Raw genomic sequence first — 17992 nt, 5'->3', positions numbered from 1 at the left:
AAAAATAATTTAATAAATAACCATCATACCTCTTCTAATAAAATTAGAGATTTTCTATTTAAACCCCGAATTTCTCTTAGTTCACCCCAATACTTAAATAATTAAGCTGTAAGTTTTATTATTGTGTAAAAAGACAAAAAAGGTCATCCAACTTAATACTTAACCCTAATACATCTATACACACACCCCACACACCCCACCACTCTTCAACACAAGGAGACCATGAAGGTAAGTATTTGAGTTTCTTCATAGTGTATGTTGGGCAAAGATTCTCAACACCTTTATATTTTGCTTATTTCTCATCATGCAAATTCAATACAAAGTTGTTTCCTTAACCTTTGTGGCTCAAACCAATCCCTGGAATGTGTGTGCAAGTAACTGGCCCCTCTATCTTGTTTCTGTTTCTACACATGTTCGTCATAACAAGTTGAAAAGCACCAACTCTCTGTTTTGTATTCTGTGTGCTTTCTAAGAAGGGCAAATATAGGGCTTTAATTCTTGTAATTATGAGCCCATCTCGAATGTCAAAATTATCATTGACCATGGAATAGACAAGTATTTGTTCAACTTCAACACCAGAAAGTCAAATCAGAGACCAAATTCTATTTTGTGAAGTTTGTGATGTTTGCATATTCCAGTTGATCAAGACGATGAACTCACCTTTTTCACTCATGAATATTAGTCTGATCTCTGCACAAAAAATTATTATTGCTTGAGCTATTGTGGCTCAAACCAATCCCACCATCAGTTTCTACCACACTCAAAGTAGGGCTTCTATAATGTGTTTTTGCCCATTTCCATACACAATGTACCAAGTCATTTATTTGAGTGTGAGCTGATGATGTGTTCTATAATTCCATACCTTCTTCCGTTGTGAAACAATCCCAATCAATACCGTAATAAATGTGTATTTTCACTTAGTATTTCTGATTTCAGTTTACTTGCGTTAATCTTAACCTCATTCAATCACATCACAGCCCTGGTAATATTATGATGATTACAGTTTAGTTGAATAATTAAAAGGTTCTTGGCTCATCTCACTCATATGGTATTCTGAGATTATTCACACATTCATGCTACATGTCTGAGCACACTTTTGGTATTGATGCAACTGTTTTTTTTTTTTAGCAGCTAGAACAAATTACTTTTACTCCAAGCCATGATACCAGGACAGAAAGTGTTTTGGACACAACTAAACAATTCACAACTGGTGAGGTAAATAAACTATTATTATGATGTTGTAACTTCTGAGTGGTTGATAATCTTTTACAACTGCCATATATGCTTTTATATAGATATTTAATAGTCGAGAAGCATTGCTTAATTGGAGTCGTGTGCAAGGACGAAAGTGTGGCATAGTAGTTGTCATTAAAAGGTCTGATGGAGCTGGAAAAATTATAACGAGGAGGGCTAGAGTTACTTTAGGTTGTGATAGAGGTGGGCATTATATTAAGAAGCCTAATGTAGATTTAGATGATGAACAACCAATGAATTCTGAAGTAGATGTAAGTATTGATCACCGGAAAAAAAAAGCGCTCTAAAAGCACTGGTACAAAGAAGTGTGGTTGCCCGTTTCAGTTGAAGGGGTTAAATATTGGTCCTGGAGATGAGTGGAAAGTTGAGGTTGTATGTGGAGTTCATAACCATCATTCTGCTGAGTATCTTGAAGGACATTCATATACACTATTAAACGACGAGATGGCAAAAATGTAACAACAATGAAGACAATCTACAATGCTAGACACAAAAGCAAAGTGGTTGAGAAAGCTAGTAGATCTGAGATGCAACTATTGCTATGTAGACTATCTGATCACAAATATATTAATTGGCATAGGACTGATGACACCAATTGTGTGAGCGATCTTTTTTGGGCTCACCCTGATAGTGTAAACTTATTGCACGCATTTCCTCATGTACTAGTAATGGATTGCACATATAAGACAAACAGGTTTCGATACCCATTACTACAAATTGTAGGGGTAACATCGACGAAACTAACATTCTCAGCTGCATTTGCTTATATTTCTTCTGAAAAGGAAGACAACTATATGTGGGCTTTGAATAGATTGAAAAGCATCATGAATACAAATTGTCTTCCAAGTGTGATTGTCACTGATAGGGAAATGGCACTTATGAATGCCATTCGCAATGTGTTCCCTAGTGTTTGACATTTATTATGTAGATGGCATATCAACAGGTGTGTGATGAAGGCTTGCAAGGGCATACTTAAGAAAGGTGAAAAATGGGAACAATTTATAGTGTTATGGAATATGTTGGTCTTAGCAAAGACTGAGGTTGATTATGAAAGAAATCTACTTGAGATGGATAGGATATTTGAAGGAAAGTATAGTAAGGCGCTTGATTATGTGAAGGTCAATTGGTTGAAAGAGTATAAGGATAGGTTTGTGGCTGTATGGACAGACACTTGCATGCATTTTGGCAACACCACATCGAATAGGTACGTCGACTATTTAATAATAATTCATATCATCTATATATTTCTTTGATTATTCCTAGCTTATACTAAATCTCTTGTTTTAATGTTTATAAATAGGGCAGAAAGTGCACATTCACAACTAAAGCGACAACTTGGCACAAGCCAATGCAACTTCGAAACATCGTGGGCCAAGATTCATGCCATGTTAGTATTGCAACACACTGAGATAAAGGCTTCATTTGAGAAGAGTCAGTCATTTGTCCAGCATGAATTCAATAAGGTGAGCCTACTTAAAGACTTGATAGGGTATGTGTCTATTGTTGCCTTAGAGGAAATTTTGTGTGAGTCAAAGAGAATACAATATGTCGGGGCTGATCCCATTGCATGCGGCTGCGTTATTAGACGTAGCCACGGGTTACCATGTGCTCATGAGATGGCTGAGCTAAGTCGAGTATTCCGACCCATTCCTCTTCATTGTGTTCATCCTCACTGGAGGAAATTAGATATGTTTCCTACCGCACAAATTAATGATAACTTAGATTCTCCTGAAGATGCAAAGATTGGCGTATTTGTCAACTGGTTTAAAAGTAATGATTCTGACACTAAGAGACATATTGGTATGAAATTACAAGAGATTATGGATCCAAAATCCTCAACACTTAGAGAACCACAAGTGAAGATCAAGACAAAAGGGCGTCCGAGTAATTTTGACAAGTCTACTCGTAGATTGCCTTCAGCCTTTGAGCTTGTCGAATCCGATTGTAATAGGAATTCTCGAACATTGTCCGACGGTGTAGTCTATACGAAACCTCCACCAAAAAAGCGAAAGAAACAAGCACCCCCATTAACAGTAAGTACTTCATATTACTTTTATGTTACAATTATACTTGTTGCTCCTTATGTTTCTTTACTTTGTAGGTGAACCATGATGCTCAATCATCAGCACTCGCAATTGTAAAGATTGAAACTACACTGCCTAAGAAGCGGCCACCAAAACTACCGGTAGGTACTTATATTATTTTGATTAACGCATCAAAATGTCAAAAGATCAACTTATACTTTGTTTTTATTCAGGTGCATAAGCAACAAATTGTCAATCCCGAAGACTTGACACAACAATATAATGACAAACTTCCAGCTGCTATAAGGCCATTTATTATGGGGGCCAAAGATGTAAAATCTGATGGCAATTGTGGCTTTAGAGCCATTGCTGGGTTGCTAGGTTACGGGGAGAATTCTTGGCGTAAAGTAAGGAGGGAGTTACTGAATGAGTTGAAAAATAATGAATTTCTTTATGAATTTATCTTTCAGAGTGTTGAAAGTAAGCGTGAGGTTGAGTATCGCTTGGATTATTTTGATGATTACCCTTTAGAAGATAGATGGATGCTCATACCAGAAATGGGTTACCTTATTGCAAATTGTTACAATGTGGTCTTGATGCATTTTTCAAATGCCATATCTCTTATGTTTCTACCAATGGAAAGTCATCCTTTGCCTGAATATCAACGTCGGGAAATTTCCATCGGATTGGTTGAAAAACACTTTGTGCAGGTATAATAATAATTTTTTTCTATTTATAGCTGCCAGTTTTGCCTTGTGAAATTTGTTTGTTGTTTTAACTATACATTTGATAACTTTATTTTATTTTGACAGCTACACTTGCAACCACACCATCCTATGCCACCTGTTATCAATCGTTGGCTTGATATTTCCAACCTCAAAGCATTTGATTGGTATAGTCCATATCGAGATCGCATTGACAATTGGAAAGAGCTTACTGATTCATTTGATGTACATCTTGATGTATATTGATCCCTTACTATTAGATGTATATTGGTATAGTTCATATTGAGATATATCGCATTGACAATTGTATGTTCTTTGAACTGAAATTCATTCCTTTCAAAGATATATTATGTTCTTTGAACTCAAATAACGCATGATGAATGTATTGTGTGATTAAACAATGAAACCAGTATAACAGTAAATTTAGGCACTTTTTCTATACTCTTGAGAAGGTACCATCTTTCATTCAGTTATAAATCATATGTATGAGCTACGTCAATCATCATTAGCCCTTGAAATAATTTTTCAATTTAGATTCAGAAAACAAATTACTTTGAGTATAAAAGATTAATACATGCACGAATAAGAATGCTGCCACAACGAACCAATGCACTGCAAAACTCAAGGAAGAATAGGAAACAACAACAATTTATATCAGTTTGAAACTTGAAGGGCTCATATTATTAAATATCTTTAGATTGTCTTTTGAAAATGTTGTTGACGTGTGTGATTTCTACAGGAGAATCAGCCACAGAACTCACCATCAGAACCATGGACATGTTGAGAATGATGAGTCTTGGGTTCCTGTAAGTGCTTCTCTTAATTCACATTGCTCCTTCCATGTTTAATTTTGATTTTATTTTTATTAGTCGCAATGCTAGCTCTTACTTTGCATTAATGTAAGTACTAGTTCGGATGTTTTAATTAGTGGTTAACATGTCTGTGTTTTGCTATCTTTGCTAGCTGATTGAGAAGGTTTATTCAAGTTTGCATGAAAGTACAAGAAAATTCAGATTCAGAGTGCCATACCCCATCTTTGCATACCCTTTCTATCTGGTGAGAAAACCCATCTTTTATTGAACATATGTAAACATGAATGGGCTAAGCTTGCGGACTTAAGAGTTAAATTGTATGTTTATGCACTTGAAAACAGACAATGAATAAGACTCTGAAATATCATCAAAAAATTAATTTAATACTTACTATTTCTCATGCTCAGAACGTATTTTCTCCTCTAAAGGTATCTTGTGGGGTTTAAATAGAAAATCTCTTTTATTTCTTATTTTTTTCAGCTTGGGGTGTATTTAAGGGTAGTTTGGGAAGATAGTGGGGTTTACTTAGAAATTGTGAAAATTTAAATTAAAAGTTAGGGTGAACTTAGAAAATGGGGTGAACTAAGAGAAGTGTGGGGTTTAAATAGAAAATCTCTAAAATTATTATAAAATAAATAAATAAAGAGAGAGCCATCGAGACAAAGCCCAAGGTAAACCCTTAAATCCCAACCCAAACCTTTGTGCCTTCCCTCATCTACAGAGAGAGAGAACAAGAACATTCTGAAGAGGTAACTAGAAGCGTTGGAACTGAGAGAGAATCAGCTATGGCGAGCGCAGACGTAGAGACCGTGGACTTCGATTTTCAAGAAGACGATCTCATGGACGAGGAAGGAGCCGCCGACGCCGAGCCCTCGGCGTCCCCTAGGGCTCCACAACCCAAGCTCAAGTCCGCAATCACCGGCGTCGGCGCGTCCGCCTCACCCGCCGCCCCTAAAAAGACTAAAGGTCGCGGATTTCGTGAAGATCTCAATGCCGACCGTAACAACCGCCTCGCTGCCTCCGATTTCGACTCCCTCAACTCCTCAGACGGCCTCGAACCCCAACGATGTAAGTCCTCTCTTTCTCTCACTCTCTCTCTCTCTCTCTCTCTCTCTCACACACACACACACAAACACACATATATGTATATATATATATATATATATATATATATATATATATATATATATCTCTCTCTCTCTCTCTCTCTCTCTCTCTCTCTCTCTCTATCCTTTTGTGTGTCTCTTTATGTACCTCTTTGGTTTTTGTTGTGTTAGTGAAAGTCTGAGTATTTAGAATTGATTGGTAGCTATGGTTTGAAGACTCTTGGAGTTTTATCTGATAAAAATAGTTTCTTGATTGAAATTGTAGCTTGGGTTGTATGTTTTGGGGAAATTTTCACTTTTTAGAATTGATTGGTAGCTAGGGTTTTAGGATTTTTGGAGTTTTTTTTTTCTTTCCCTAATGGAAGAGGTCTTGATTGGATTGGTAGCTGGCATTGTAGAATTCTTTGCTTTTGTTCGCCCGGATTCATTGGGGAAATTTAAGCGGGTGTGTATGTTTTGCAATTCAGTTATGCTGAAAAATGATTAGGTTCCCGGAAGTTTCAGTTTTTTTAGTTCGGATTTTGGATTTCCATTCTTTAGTTTGTAGTTTGGATTTCTTCTTTTGGGTTTGGACTTTGGATTTATGTCGAGGGATCATTTTGTGGAAGTATACTTCCGTTATTAACATATGTGTCTATAGAAGTCAGGGTCAAGCATATTTTCATGGTACACAGTTTTCAACTGCTTTTTTTTTATCAAATGTGTGAGAGTGCAGTTTTAATAGGCCATGAATTTTGGAGGATAGTGCATGACATAGAGCTCCTTAATTAGTGTGCAACGACTATAGGTTGCAGGTTGAACCAAATAATCATGTTTGTAGAAGACATTAATCTGTGGCAGCAAGGTGAAAGTTTGGAGCATAGTGGCAGTCAAAATGTGTCTAAATAGTTTAAATTCAGTATAAAAAATCTTTCGGTATGACTAGAAAGGAACAGTGAAAATGCATATGATGTGTAGAAAAGCTGGGTTTATGACTTTAATTTCTGGACTTTATGGAGCTTGTAAGCAAGTATGCCTTTTCATATTGAACTTTGGCAGGAACATGATGAGAGAGAGATTCTTTTTTCCTTTTTTCTCTAGGTAAATTGAAAAAATAAAGAATATGGGGAACTCCTCCATGGAGCAGAAATCATTCAATTCCCATATTTTCTCAGTGTAAGCTTTGATATTTGTACTTAATTTCACTGCTTAATACTGTAAGTTCTTTCCTCCTTTCCGGGGAAAATAGGATCTCATTTTGTTGCACTTATGGGTCAAATCTTGTCTTGTGTATTAATTGCTGACTTTAAATGCTTGTCTAGGCTCTTAATAGAAACTTCCAGGGGCTAGCCTACTTTTGTTAAGCATAGCCTACCATATGTTCAGTCTAGTTCTGGAATGCTCTTCTGCATTCTGTGTAAATAACAGGGTCCTAGTTCCTTGGAAGTCATGTTTTCCCTTCTCTGTGGTGCGGATATAGCCTCATGGTCTGTTCATTATCTCACCTACCTCTTTGAAATTTCTTTTTACTACTAGTTCAAATTTTAAACATTCAACTTCAACTGTAATGTCTTTGATTTTAACCTCGAGTGGGTAATATGTCCTCTCATAGATTTTGGGTAGGTGCCTTGTAATGCCACCTATTCAAGAAGCTGCCTGAATGGGTACCAAGTCCAAAATTCGTCCTTCATTTCCATTATTGATTATAAAAAAAAATTTAAAGGGATTATATTTACATATTTTTGGCCCACTCTTGCTTTCCATTTCTTGTTTGACTTCTTGCAGTAATGTCAAGACCTTTACAATTCAATTGTTCAGTATCCATCCTGATTTTAATTCTGCTAAATCAAGAATGATAATCTTGTTTTCCAGTTTACACAGTACCTTTTTATGTATTTGAGTTTCATATATTTTTGTAACTATAGGGTAAGGAGTATATTTCCTACTTACATGTAGTTGGCATTGCATCCCCTGACAATTTCTTCTTTTCATTTTCAAAATGTCTGCAGCCGTTGAGGGATGGATTATTCTGGTCACTGGGGTACATGAGGAAGCCCAAGAGGATCATCTACATAATGCATTTGGTGAATTTGGAGAGATAAAAAATTTGCATTTAAATCTTGATCGCCGCACTGGGTTTGTGAAGGTACGATAGGACTTTCATTTTGTATACTATGGAATTTGGATATGCATTTGTTTTTTTTTTTTTCCAATTATTTATTTTTCTGAATATTGTATCTTATTATTGAAATTTGTAAAACTGGGGTAATAAGTCATTCATCAGTTGTAAAATATGGAGAATAACAGAACAACAGAAAGTAAAGAAAAATTATGGGTGAAATCTGTAACCTTGTGTAGTCCAAGAATGAGATTATCGGAATTTGTATTAAGCATGGAATTTTGAATTGAATGCTAGGAAATATGAGCTGTTGGATTGCCAGCCGTTTAAATTATAAGATTGTAAATTCTCGTATCATATGGTGCATATACTTGTGCATATATGTAAACGTGTATAAGAGGTTAACTCTAAGAAATGAAGCCCAAAATGCCAGATTGGCAATTCTCCTATTTAACGGGGCATATACTATGCACATATGCATTATGCATATATGCGTGTAAGCAATTAACTCTAAGAAGTGAAGCCCAATAGGGCCATGACCTATTTGGACTGTTTAAAAAAGGAAATCAGAAACAGGCATATTCTTTTGAATAAGAAAAGGGTAAGGAGGAAAATTGGAAAGTTGCTTTTTTTTTTTTTTTGGGTGTGTGCATATAAAGTAGCCCACATACTAGCTTGTCTCTTGGCCAATTCACTTCATCACTTTTGACTGGTTTCTAGAACATACTCTACAAACCACATCACCTACTTAGATCAATTCTGAAGCTTGATAAAATAAAAAAAAATTGATTTTGCCTTATAGAATCTGGTTGACTCTCATAAGGTAACAGCGTGGATGAGTTTACCTTCTCACCCTGTTCTCAGTTTTGGCACTTGGTATATTGGCCAGAATTGTAACCTAAGTGTAGACTACATAATCTTTTCAGGCTATTAAGTGGTTATTGGCAACTTTGTATGCCCTGTATTATCTACCGAAGCCAATTTCTTGAAATGGAAACCCAAAACACAGAATATCATTTTTGGTTGGAATGTCAACTTCACGAAACATCAACTGACATGAAATGGGAAGAAGATGTTTCTCAAGCAAAAATTGACATGAAATGGAGACTCGTAAAATGGGGATTTTATTTAAGATCAGTACTTTTTTGGTTTATTAATCAGGGGCTTGAGTGAGGTTGTAGGTTCATTCCTCACCAACATGAAAGCTAGAATAATAATGTGTTATCTGCATGGACCTTCCCTTGCTTTGGTTAAGCAACTCAACTGGAAGTTCTTACATCCTAATCACCCGAATGGGCTCAATTATGGAAAATGGTCTTAGGTGGAATGAAGATTTAAAGATGCTGAGTATTGTTGCCAGGATGTTAAATGCATAAATCTATCTGTGATAAATTTCTTCCAGTAAATGGAAAGAATATTGACTTATTTCTGTATCAAAAGATTCACAGCAGTTATCTTTCTCGAGCCACATTCTTTTTGCATCTCATAATGAGCATTTAAACAATCTAATGAATGAACTGTTTGAGCCTAAATTTCTTCATTAAGGTAATTTTTCTTGTTTATTTTTGGAAAAATCAATATTCATACGACAATATGGGAAGATTAGAAAGCTATTTGACAACCTAATGGACTAATAGTTGTTTCTTGCTCTTGATTTGATGATGCATTTGGGAGTAGTTATATCCTTAAAGATAATATTGGATGAGTCTGTCAAATGATGATGCATTAGATATTGTTTTGACTGGTTGAGTCCATCAAAAGTTGATAATTGTTTTTTAGTGACTTATTGTGAATTATTTTTGCTGCTAGGGATATGCACTGATTGAATATGAGAGTTTTGAAGAGGCACAAGCTGCGATATCTGGAATGAATGAAGCTGCATTACTTACACAGATTCTTAATGTTGATTGGGCCTTCAGCAATGGATCCTTCCTTGATGGATCCAGGAAGAAGACCACAAGGTTTTACTTTACACCTAGTTTTCTTGTGAAATTCTTAAGGGATGATTCTTTTCACATAAAAAGAAGTTCTAATTGCATATTGCATATTTAAAGAGATGAATGTGTTTGCCAATAATTAATTCACATTTCGGAGTTCAGAAGAAACCTAGGCCATTTGTGCATTTTTTAACTTTAGGTTATCCATAGACATCCATAAATGTCAGGGGGCAATCCCTAATGAACTAAGGACTTATATGAAACTTCTTGCATCTAGATCACCTCCACACCTCATCCATTTAAAGGTTTTTTTTTTTTTAGTAATTTATCTTTTTGGCCTGTGCTGCAGTGTTTTCATTTAAATTAAATGTGGTGCTCCTTTGATGCGGGCAGCTGTTAATAGAATGGTTTTAGATGGTGGAGAATGTACCACCCCTAGTTACCTCTGCTTCACACTATCAATATATTTGTATATCTCTTTTGTGATTGTCCCTTAAGGTGCGGTCTCTTCCAACCTGGATCCAATGCTTGATGCTGTGAACTTTGATTACAGTAGAACGAGGACTTTTCTGATCCTATAGGGACCTGCTTAAGACCTGTACAATGTCTTCTGTTACTGATCTGTTTAGTCCCGTCAAGATTACTGTTTTATCATATGTACTTAATTAGTGTAGTTCTCAGACTATAGGGGGTAAAAAATCCGTCACCTATCAACTGTTAATGTCGGGTGCAATAACTGTTGGATCCGGTTTTTTTTTCTTCAAAATAGTGCTAAGTGCTTTTGACAATGAAAGAGAGTTTTGAGGGACTTATTTGTGAAAAGCCCTATATGATATAAGTTATTTCTTAGTTCCAAGTGTATGGTTTTCTTTAAATATCTTGTGCTGACATTTGTAATTTTTGCAGACCTCTACGAGAACGTCGTTCGAGGAGTCCCCCTAGGAGGAGATACTAATGTGGCATGCATATTTCTGTCGTGAGGGGGCTTGGATTTTGAACAGTGGGTTGGATATTTTATCATTGAGTTACTAAAGATTTGGGTTGATGTGTAGAATTCACCTATTTTATGGATTCATCTCAATTTGGCCCGGAGCTCTCACCTTTTTTTCCCCTTATTGTATGCTTTCGAAGTGATTTCCCAGTTTAGTCATGGTTCTTATTAACATGAGTATGTTTCTCAAGCGTGATTACTTTTATCTGACTTTGAAGATGCTGCTAAGACCATAATTTTTGTAATTGTAATTTAGATTAACCTTAATTTATCATTTAAAGTTTTATTTTACTCGTTTCTTGTCCACCTCAATTGTTGTATGTTATGCTGATAATGTCATGTGGCTTTTGTTTTGGAACATTATAATATGATTATGAACTGTTGATGGGGAATATCTCATTCAATTGTTCTATGATATGTTGTAGAGTCTCTGCGGTTCTTGCTATAAGTAGGAGCAGCCAACCGTCTGGTGGTTGCTAACTTCACTAAGGAAAAGGTTCTTTGAGGAGTAAACTCATAGGAAGCAACATCAAGGAAGTCAAAATAAGAGTTATCTCGGGTACACAAGTGATGATCGTGTATATATTGTACCAAGGAGTAGCACTCCAAAGTCTTAAGAAGACTAAAACTGTGTTAGAAGAGGCTGGGCGAGGGTCAAGAACCATTAAATTCTTTCTCAGTAGAAAATGTCATAAATTCGAATCTCGCCTCCTTGTTGATTGCAAAAAAAATTAAAAATTGTCAAGACCCAATGTTCTTAGATGATGGTTATGGTGATGGCGGCAACAGAGCTGGTGATGCCGACAACAGTGGTGGTGCTAGAAGGTAGTGGGAGATGAGATGCATTTGGCAAGGTGGTTCGGTGGTGGAGACGGGGATGGTGCTAGTGGCAGAAAGGGTTGTGGGAGCGGGGTGATGTTTGGCTGCGCGGGGGAGGTTGGCTTGTCCTATATTTTTTTGTTTGAATCTCATTTTCTTTGATTTTAAAATAGCTACGAACTCAATGAAATTTTAAGGTTGGAATTTATGATATCTAAATTTCACATAATTTTTATATTTTCTTTTTAATGATCGAAATGATTTTAACTTGGAACAAATGAGCCAACGGTTTCATGGTTCAATGTTAAAAGCATTTGCCTGCAGATCAGTGGTTGGCTGTGTGGGGGAGGTTGGCTTGTCCTATATTTTTTTTGTTTGAATCTCATTTTCTTGGATTTTAAAATAGCTACGAACTCAATGAAATTTTAAGGTTGGAATTTATGATATCTAAATTTCACATAATTTTTATATTTTCTTTTTAATGATCGAAATGATTTTAACTTGGAACAAATGAGCCAACGGTTTCATGGTTCAATGTTAAAAGCATTTGCCTGCAGATCAGTGGTTGGCTGTGTGGGGGAGGTTGGCTTGTCCTATATTTTTTTTGTTTGAATCTCATTTTCTTGGATTTTAAAATAGCTACGAACTCAATGAAATTTTAAGGTTGGAATTTATGATATCTAAATTTCACATAATTTTTATATTTTCTTTTTAATGATCGAAATGATTTTAACTTGGAACAAATGAGCCAACGGTTTCATGGTTCAATGTTAAAAGCATTTGCCTGCAGATCAGTGGTTGGCTGTGTGGGGGAGGTTGGCTTGTCCTATATTTTTTTTGTTTGAATCTCATTTTCTTGGATTTTAAAATAGCTACGAACTCAATGAAATTTTAAGGTTGGAATTTATGATATCTAAATTTCACATAATTTTTATATTTTCTTTTTAATGATCGAAATGATTTTAACTTGGAACAAATGAGCCAACGGTTTCATGGTTCAATGTTAAAAGCATTTGCCTGCAGATCAGTGGTTGGCTGTGTGGGGGAGGTTGGCTTGTCCTATATTTTTTTTGTTTGAATCTCATTTTCTTGGATTTTAAAATAGCTACGAACTCAATGAAATTTTAAGGTTGTAATTTATGATATCTAAATTTCACATAATTTCTATATTTTCTTTTCAATGATCGAAATGATTTTAACTTGGAACAAATGAGCCAACGGTTTCATGGCTCAATGGTAAAAGTGTTTAGTGGTCTCATATTCGAATCTCACCGGCCTCTCCCTTCCAAACTTTGAGCCAAAAAAAACTTGGAACAAATGCCAAGATTTTTGTGTTCAAATACCAAATGGGCCCATACCACCTAACAAAATTGATATTGATTATTTTTTCCAGATCTCAACTTTCCCTGAAATATTGATTTTTTTAATAAACTTTTTATGCCCTGAGTTGAATTTTCAAATCTAAATCCAAAAAGTGTTTTGGAATGTCCATCCGAACCTATAAGCCCACATGGTTTATTTTGGGAGTGTGATTAAAGAATGCACATGAATAAAAGCGAGTGATCTCACTGTTCCCCCTTTCTAATTTTTCTTTGTTTTTTTTCTTTTTCTTTTTTGGTTTGAGTTGCCCTTTCTACTCTCAAGCCAGGTTGAATCCCTTCTCCCACTTTGTCCATTTTTGTCTCTTTCTGTAAAGACAACAAAACCTCGAAATTAATATTTTTTAAGAAAGAGAGAGGAAATAATGAACGAGAGAGAAAGTAGAGAGAAAGTACTGAGAGAGAGAGAGAGGGTTGCTGCTGCTTGTGCAGGGTTTTTGTACTGTCATCAAAGTTGTGGTTCTAAAATTTGTAAAATAAAGAGGAGCAGCAAGAGCAGTAGCAGCATCTAAGCCCCCTTGAATTGATACTCTCTCTCTCTCTTCTTCTTCTTCTTCATCAAATCATCTTCAAAGTTCAAAACCCACTCCTTGTTAAGCTTACTCCTTGAGCTCATCGGAATAAATAAAGTTTCACCTACTCATTCATGCATTTGCTTCTCTATTTCTATAGCCTTACAATGATTACACTAAAATAATGATCTGCCCATTATTGCTTCTTTCTCTTTTTCTTTGAATTTTTATAAATTAACAAGGGCCAGCTTCACACTCCACTCTCCTCTCTCTCTCTCTCTCTCTCTCTCTCTAGGACACTCAAGTGTTTCTTTGTTTTTCTCTATGGATTCTTATGAAGCTACTAAGATAGTTTACTCAAGGATCCAAAGTTTGGATCCAGAAAATGCCTCAAAAATCATGGGGTTCCTTTTGATACAAGACCATGGTGACAAGGAGATGATACGCTTGGCATTTGGACCAGAGACTCTGCTGCACAATCTCATCATCAATGCCAAAACCCAACTAGGCCTTCTTCAGTCAAAACCCAACTCTGCTACACCTTCTTCTCCTTCAACCTTCAACCCCATCTCAAGGCCCAACCCTTTGTCCCTGTCCTCCCTATCTAATCCCTCCTCCCCATCTTCAAACCTTTGGAGCCTCAGCAATCCCATGAGCCCCAGCTCCACTTCTTCACCGTCTTATGCCAATATTGTTAGCAAAAATAGTAACCCTGGTTCTGTTTCTGGGTCTTTGTTGTCACCCACCATATCATCATCATCTTTATCTTCAGCCTACCATTCTTCTACCAGTGAACTTGCTGAAAAATACCAACTTCAGAGCCATCTTTCCTTCCTCAGTGATCCAAAGACTGATGATTTGTTTGATGGAAGCCAAAATGCTTACAGCAGTTCTTCACAGCAAAAGCATAGTTACTCTGTACCCAGCATGTGTTTTGGAGCTGAAGATGTAAATGCTGGGGTTGGATGGAAGCCATGCTTGTATTACTCAAGAGGGTTCTGTAAAAATGGAAGCAGCTGCCGTTTTCTCCACAGTGGCTCCATTAATGCTGATGGTGCCTCCATTGATGTTGGTTCTCCTAGCAATGTCAATGTACTTGAGCAGTGTCAAGAGTTACTCAGATCCAATGCTGCTGCCCAGCAGCAGAAACAACCCGCAGTCTCACATTTTATGGCTGGTGGTACTTCTTTTCCATACAACAAGTGCATGAATTTTCTTATGCAGCAACAAAATGACACTAAAAGGTATATGCTTGTAATTCTGCAAGAAAAAGTATTATGTTGTTTTTTGAATGAGTTTTGGTCTTGGTTTGGTGTGTTAATGGGGAATCTTTGGTTGCATTTTGATTTGTTTCAGGTCAGCGACATCTGCATTGATGATGGGAGATGAGCTTCACAAGTTTGGGAGATACCAATATGAGAGAAACGACATTTCAACTTTAACTTTGGGAGGAAATATTAATCACAGTTCCAGGCAGATCTACTTGACATTCCCAGCTGATAGTACATTTAGAGAAGAAGATGTCTCTAATTATTTTAGGTAAAATTACTGATCATTTTGTTTCTAGCAATCTTATGATGAAGTGTTTGACATTGAGGACTTGAACTAAAAGCATAGTTTCTTTGTATAATTATGTGGTTTTGAAGCATTTATGGACCAGTTCAAGATGTGAGGATTCCATACCAGCAAAAGAGGATGTTTGGATTTGTTACGTTTGTGTATTCAGAGACTGTGAAGATTATTCTGGCTAAAGGGAACCCTCATTTTGTCTGTGATTCGCGGGTGCTTGTGAAGCCTTACAAGGAGAAGGGGAAAATACCAGACAAGTAAATAGCAATTTTGAGTCTTCTGGTTTGTCTTGTTTTACAAATTTTGCCCTCCTTCCACATTGTTTATTTTTGCTTTGAATTACACATTTTCAGGAAGCAACAACACCAACAGTTGGAGAGGGGAGACTATCATATCTGCACAAGCCTGTCTGGGAATGATTCTAGGGAGCCTTCTGACCTCAATCTTGGTAAGAAAATAGGCAAACTAACTTTGTTCCTTTGATGGTGTGAAAAAATTCCTATATATTGAGGATTTGTTTTGATTTGATCTCTTTGTAGGATCAAGAATGTTTTACAATACCCATGAGATGTTAAGAAGGAAATTAGAGGAACAAGCTAATTTGCAGCAAGCCATTGAACTCCAAGAAAGAAGGCTTATGAACCTGCAACTTCTAGGCATCAAGAGTAACAATCATCATCATAATCAACATCAATACTATCATGGTCTTTCAGAAGGGTCTCCATTTCCCTCACCAACTTTATCTCATACACCCAAAAATCAATCCTTCATTGTTTCACCAAATGGGAATAAAGAAGAAGTCCTAGAAGGTTGGCTAATCATTATCTTCTGGAGTTCATGATGTAAAAAGAGAAGCTAATTCATGGTGGTTAAGTCATTTCTGTTTCATTTGTTGACATTGCATTTCTTGCAGAATTTGAAGGTAGTCTGGCCGAACAACTGCAGCAGGAGATGGTGAATCCAGCTTTCAATCTCATTGACCATGGCAGTGGGGATGACAATGGCAATGACTTTGACCTCCTTGAATGGTATTAAACTTTTATATATTCAGTCAGAATTATATATTTGGTCAGAATCAATTCAATTCTGAAATTAATGTGTTTTTTTGGTTTCAAATTTGGTTTCAAAAACAGTATGGAGCACATTCTGCCTGATAACCTCTTTGCTTCTCCAAAAAAATCAGCTGCTGACCAAATAAATGCCTTCTCAACTACTACTTCTGCAGAAGTCAATACTGAAAGCACCAGAGTCACAACCATTTCTTCTTACAACAGCAATAATAATTTACTGCCCACCACTTCTACCTCCTCCAATGCAAATGCAACTTCCCCAAAATCTGTTCTCTCAAAATGCCCAGGTACTGCTTTCCCTATTTAACAAATTATAGCAAAAACACATACTTACTACTAAAAATCCATGGACAGAATAAATTGGTAATTTTAACTTTTTAGGTTTTCTTTTGGGTATGGAACCATTGGAATGTAATTAAGCATGGCCAGCAGCAATGGGGAGATTGACTTTGCTAGGGTAAGCACTTCAATCTCTCACAAGATTTTTGTAATCAATTGCAGTTCTGGTCAAAGGGATTATTGCTGATGATAATACTTAATTTGTCCATGTTTTCCTACATTGCAGAAACAATTGAGAAGCATATACAAGGAAGAAGAAAAAAAGATCCTCTAGCTGTATAGCCAAAAGCATACCTACATCAAAAGACACTTCTGGACAAGATCTCAGCAAGATCACTACTGTCATTAATATATTTATATATATAAATACTGTTTAGAATAATACATAATTGTATACATAAAAGAACAGATGGACTGATTTATTGGAGTGGGGTCTATTTACAACTCTGTGCCCTATCTCTCTAGGCATGTGCTGGACCACAGCAAGTAGCAATGTAACATAGCAGCAAAGGGCTAGTAGTAGTAACTTTCATGTGATATTTAAATTTACTTCATCTTTTACCATCTCTTTTTTTGTGTTGTGTGAGGTGTGTTTAGATTTTTTCTCAGAGACCTGACTCTTGTGCAGACCCAATAAAGGGGTGAGCAACAGTAGCAGAAGGATAACTACTGTACTGAAATGGAGCCCCCAAAGGGGCAAAAAAGTTGTGGGGATGACTCAGTGGAGGGTAAAAGCTGTGTCTCTGCCACCATCTTTAGTTTTTTTTGTTGTCTTTGTTGCAGCATCTATCTATCTAGCATTTTAGATTATGAAATAGGCAGAACATAAAAAGAGGACTTTTAGATAATTTTTAAAATTAAATAAAAAATTTGAGGGGGTTAAAAATAAAAATTATGAAAAGAAAAGTTGTTCTTTCATGTGAGTAAAGGCCTTCTTTCTTTAGGGGACTCTTTTGTCTCATTTTGTGGTTTCTTTTTTAGATGGATGTGAAGGGGTAAGGGCCACACCCTCACATGGGTTCCTGACACCATTTGAATGGTATCTGCCTATCTGGGTACCACGCACTCCTTTCCCTTTCAGTTTCAGTGCCTTTAACCCCTTTCTGATTTTAACATTTGCTTCTGAATTTTTTATTTTTTATTTTATTTATGGGTTTTTACTCCCATGTGTTTTGGCATGGTTACGAAAGTTCAAAGGATGGATTTGAGTTCATGCTTTAGCTGTATCTTGCCTGTTGATGTGTCCAAATCTTTGGGTCTGCCTCCTTCTAAACAACACCGCTTGAAGCACTGTCAATACGGAGAGCACATCATTACAAAACAAAAAAACAGAGAAAATAGTTGTTATAGGGATTGA

The 17992-nt window shown here is 36.3% G+C and overlaps 3 protein-coding genes across 4 annotated transcripts; all 3 read left to right on the top strand.

Moving 5' to 3' along the window:
• The first annotated feature begins 222 nt into the window (after window positions 1–222).
• On the top strand, window positions 223–4249 carry LOC148294935 (uncharacterized). Its single transcript, XM_088252311.1, has 10 exons — window positions 223–228; window positions 1132–1215; window positions 1296–1505; window positions 1579–1709; window positions 2183–2458; window positions 2555–3287; window positions 3356–3439; window positions 3512–3685; window positions 3749–3988; window positions 4091–4249. The coding sequence occupies exons 1-10, from the start codon at window positions 223–225 to the stop codon at window positions 4247–4249; spliced, it is 2097 nt and encodes a 698-aa protein (XP_088108437.1).
• A 1227-nt stretch (window positions 4250–5476) lies between these two features.
• Window positions 5477–11238, top strand: Y14 (RNA-binding (RRM/RBD/RNP motifs) family protein). Its single transcript, XM_088252537.1, has 4 exons — window positions 5477–5883; window positions 7910–8046; window positions 9829–9980; window positions 10863–11238. Exons 1-4 carry the CDS (start codon window positions 5601–5603, stop codon window positions 10909–10911), a joined length of 621 nt encoding a protein of 206 aa, XP_088108663.1. The 5' UTR covers window positions 5477–5600; the 3' UTR covers window positions 10912–11238.
• A 2268-nt stretch (window positions 11239–13506) lies between these two features.
• LOC110753946 (zinc finger CCCH domain-containing protein 46) lies at window positions 13507–17199 on the top strand. Of its 2 annotated transcripts, XM_021954941.2 has the most exons (9): window positions 13507–14901; window positions 15014–15196; window positions 15304–15483; window positions 15580–15674; window positions 15766–16035; window positions 16140–16254; window positions 16360–16583; window positions 16717–16753; window positions 16862–17199. In XM_021954941.2, the coding sequence occupies exons 1-9, from the start codon at window positions 13982–13984 to the stop codon at window positions 16869–16871; spliced, it is 2034 nt and encodes a 677-aa protein (XP_021810633.1). In that variant the 5' UTR covers window positions 13507–13981; the 3' UTR covers window positions 16872–17199. The 2 variants fall into 2 exon arrangements, with proteins under 2 accessions (XP_021810633.1, XP_021810634.1); XM_021954942.2 differs by lacking the exon at window positions 16862–17199 and having other exon boundaries at window positions 13508–14901; window positions 16678–16753.
• The last annotated feature ends 793 nt before the right edge of the window (window positions 17200–17992 follow it).

Source organism: Prunus avium, chromosome 4 (assembly GCF_965620075.1).
Source record: "Prunus avium chromosome 4, drPruAviu1.hap1.1, whole genome shotgun sequence".
NCBI lineage: Eukaryota > Viridiplantae > Streptophyta > Magnoliopsida > Rosales > Rosaceae > Prunus > Prunus avium.
The sequence above is the reverse complement of the archived record's forward strand: the minus strand, read 5'-3'. Positions and strand labels throughout refer to the sequence as shown.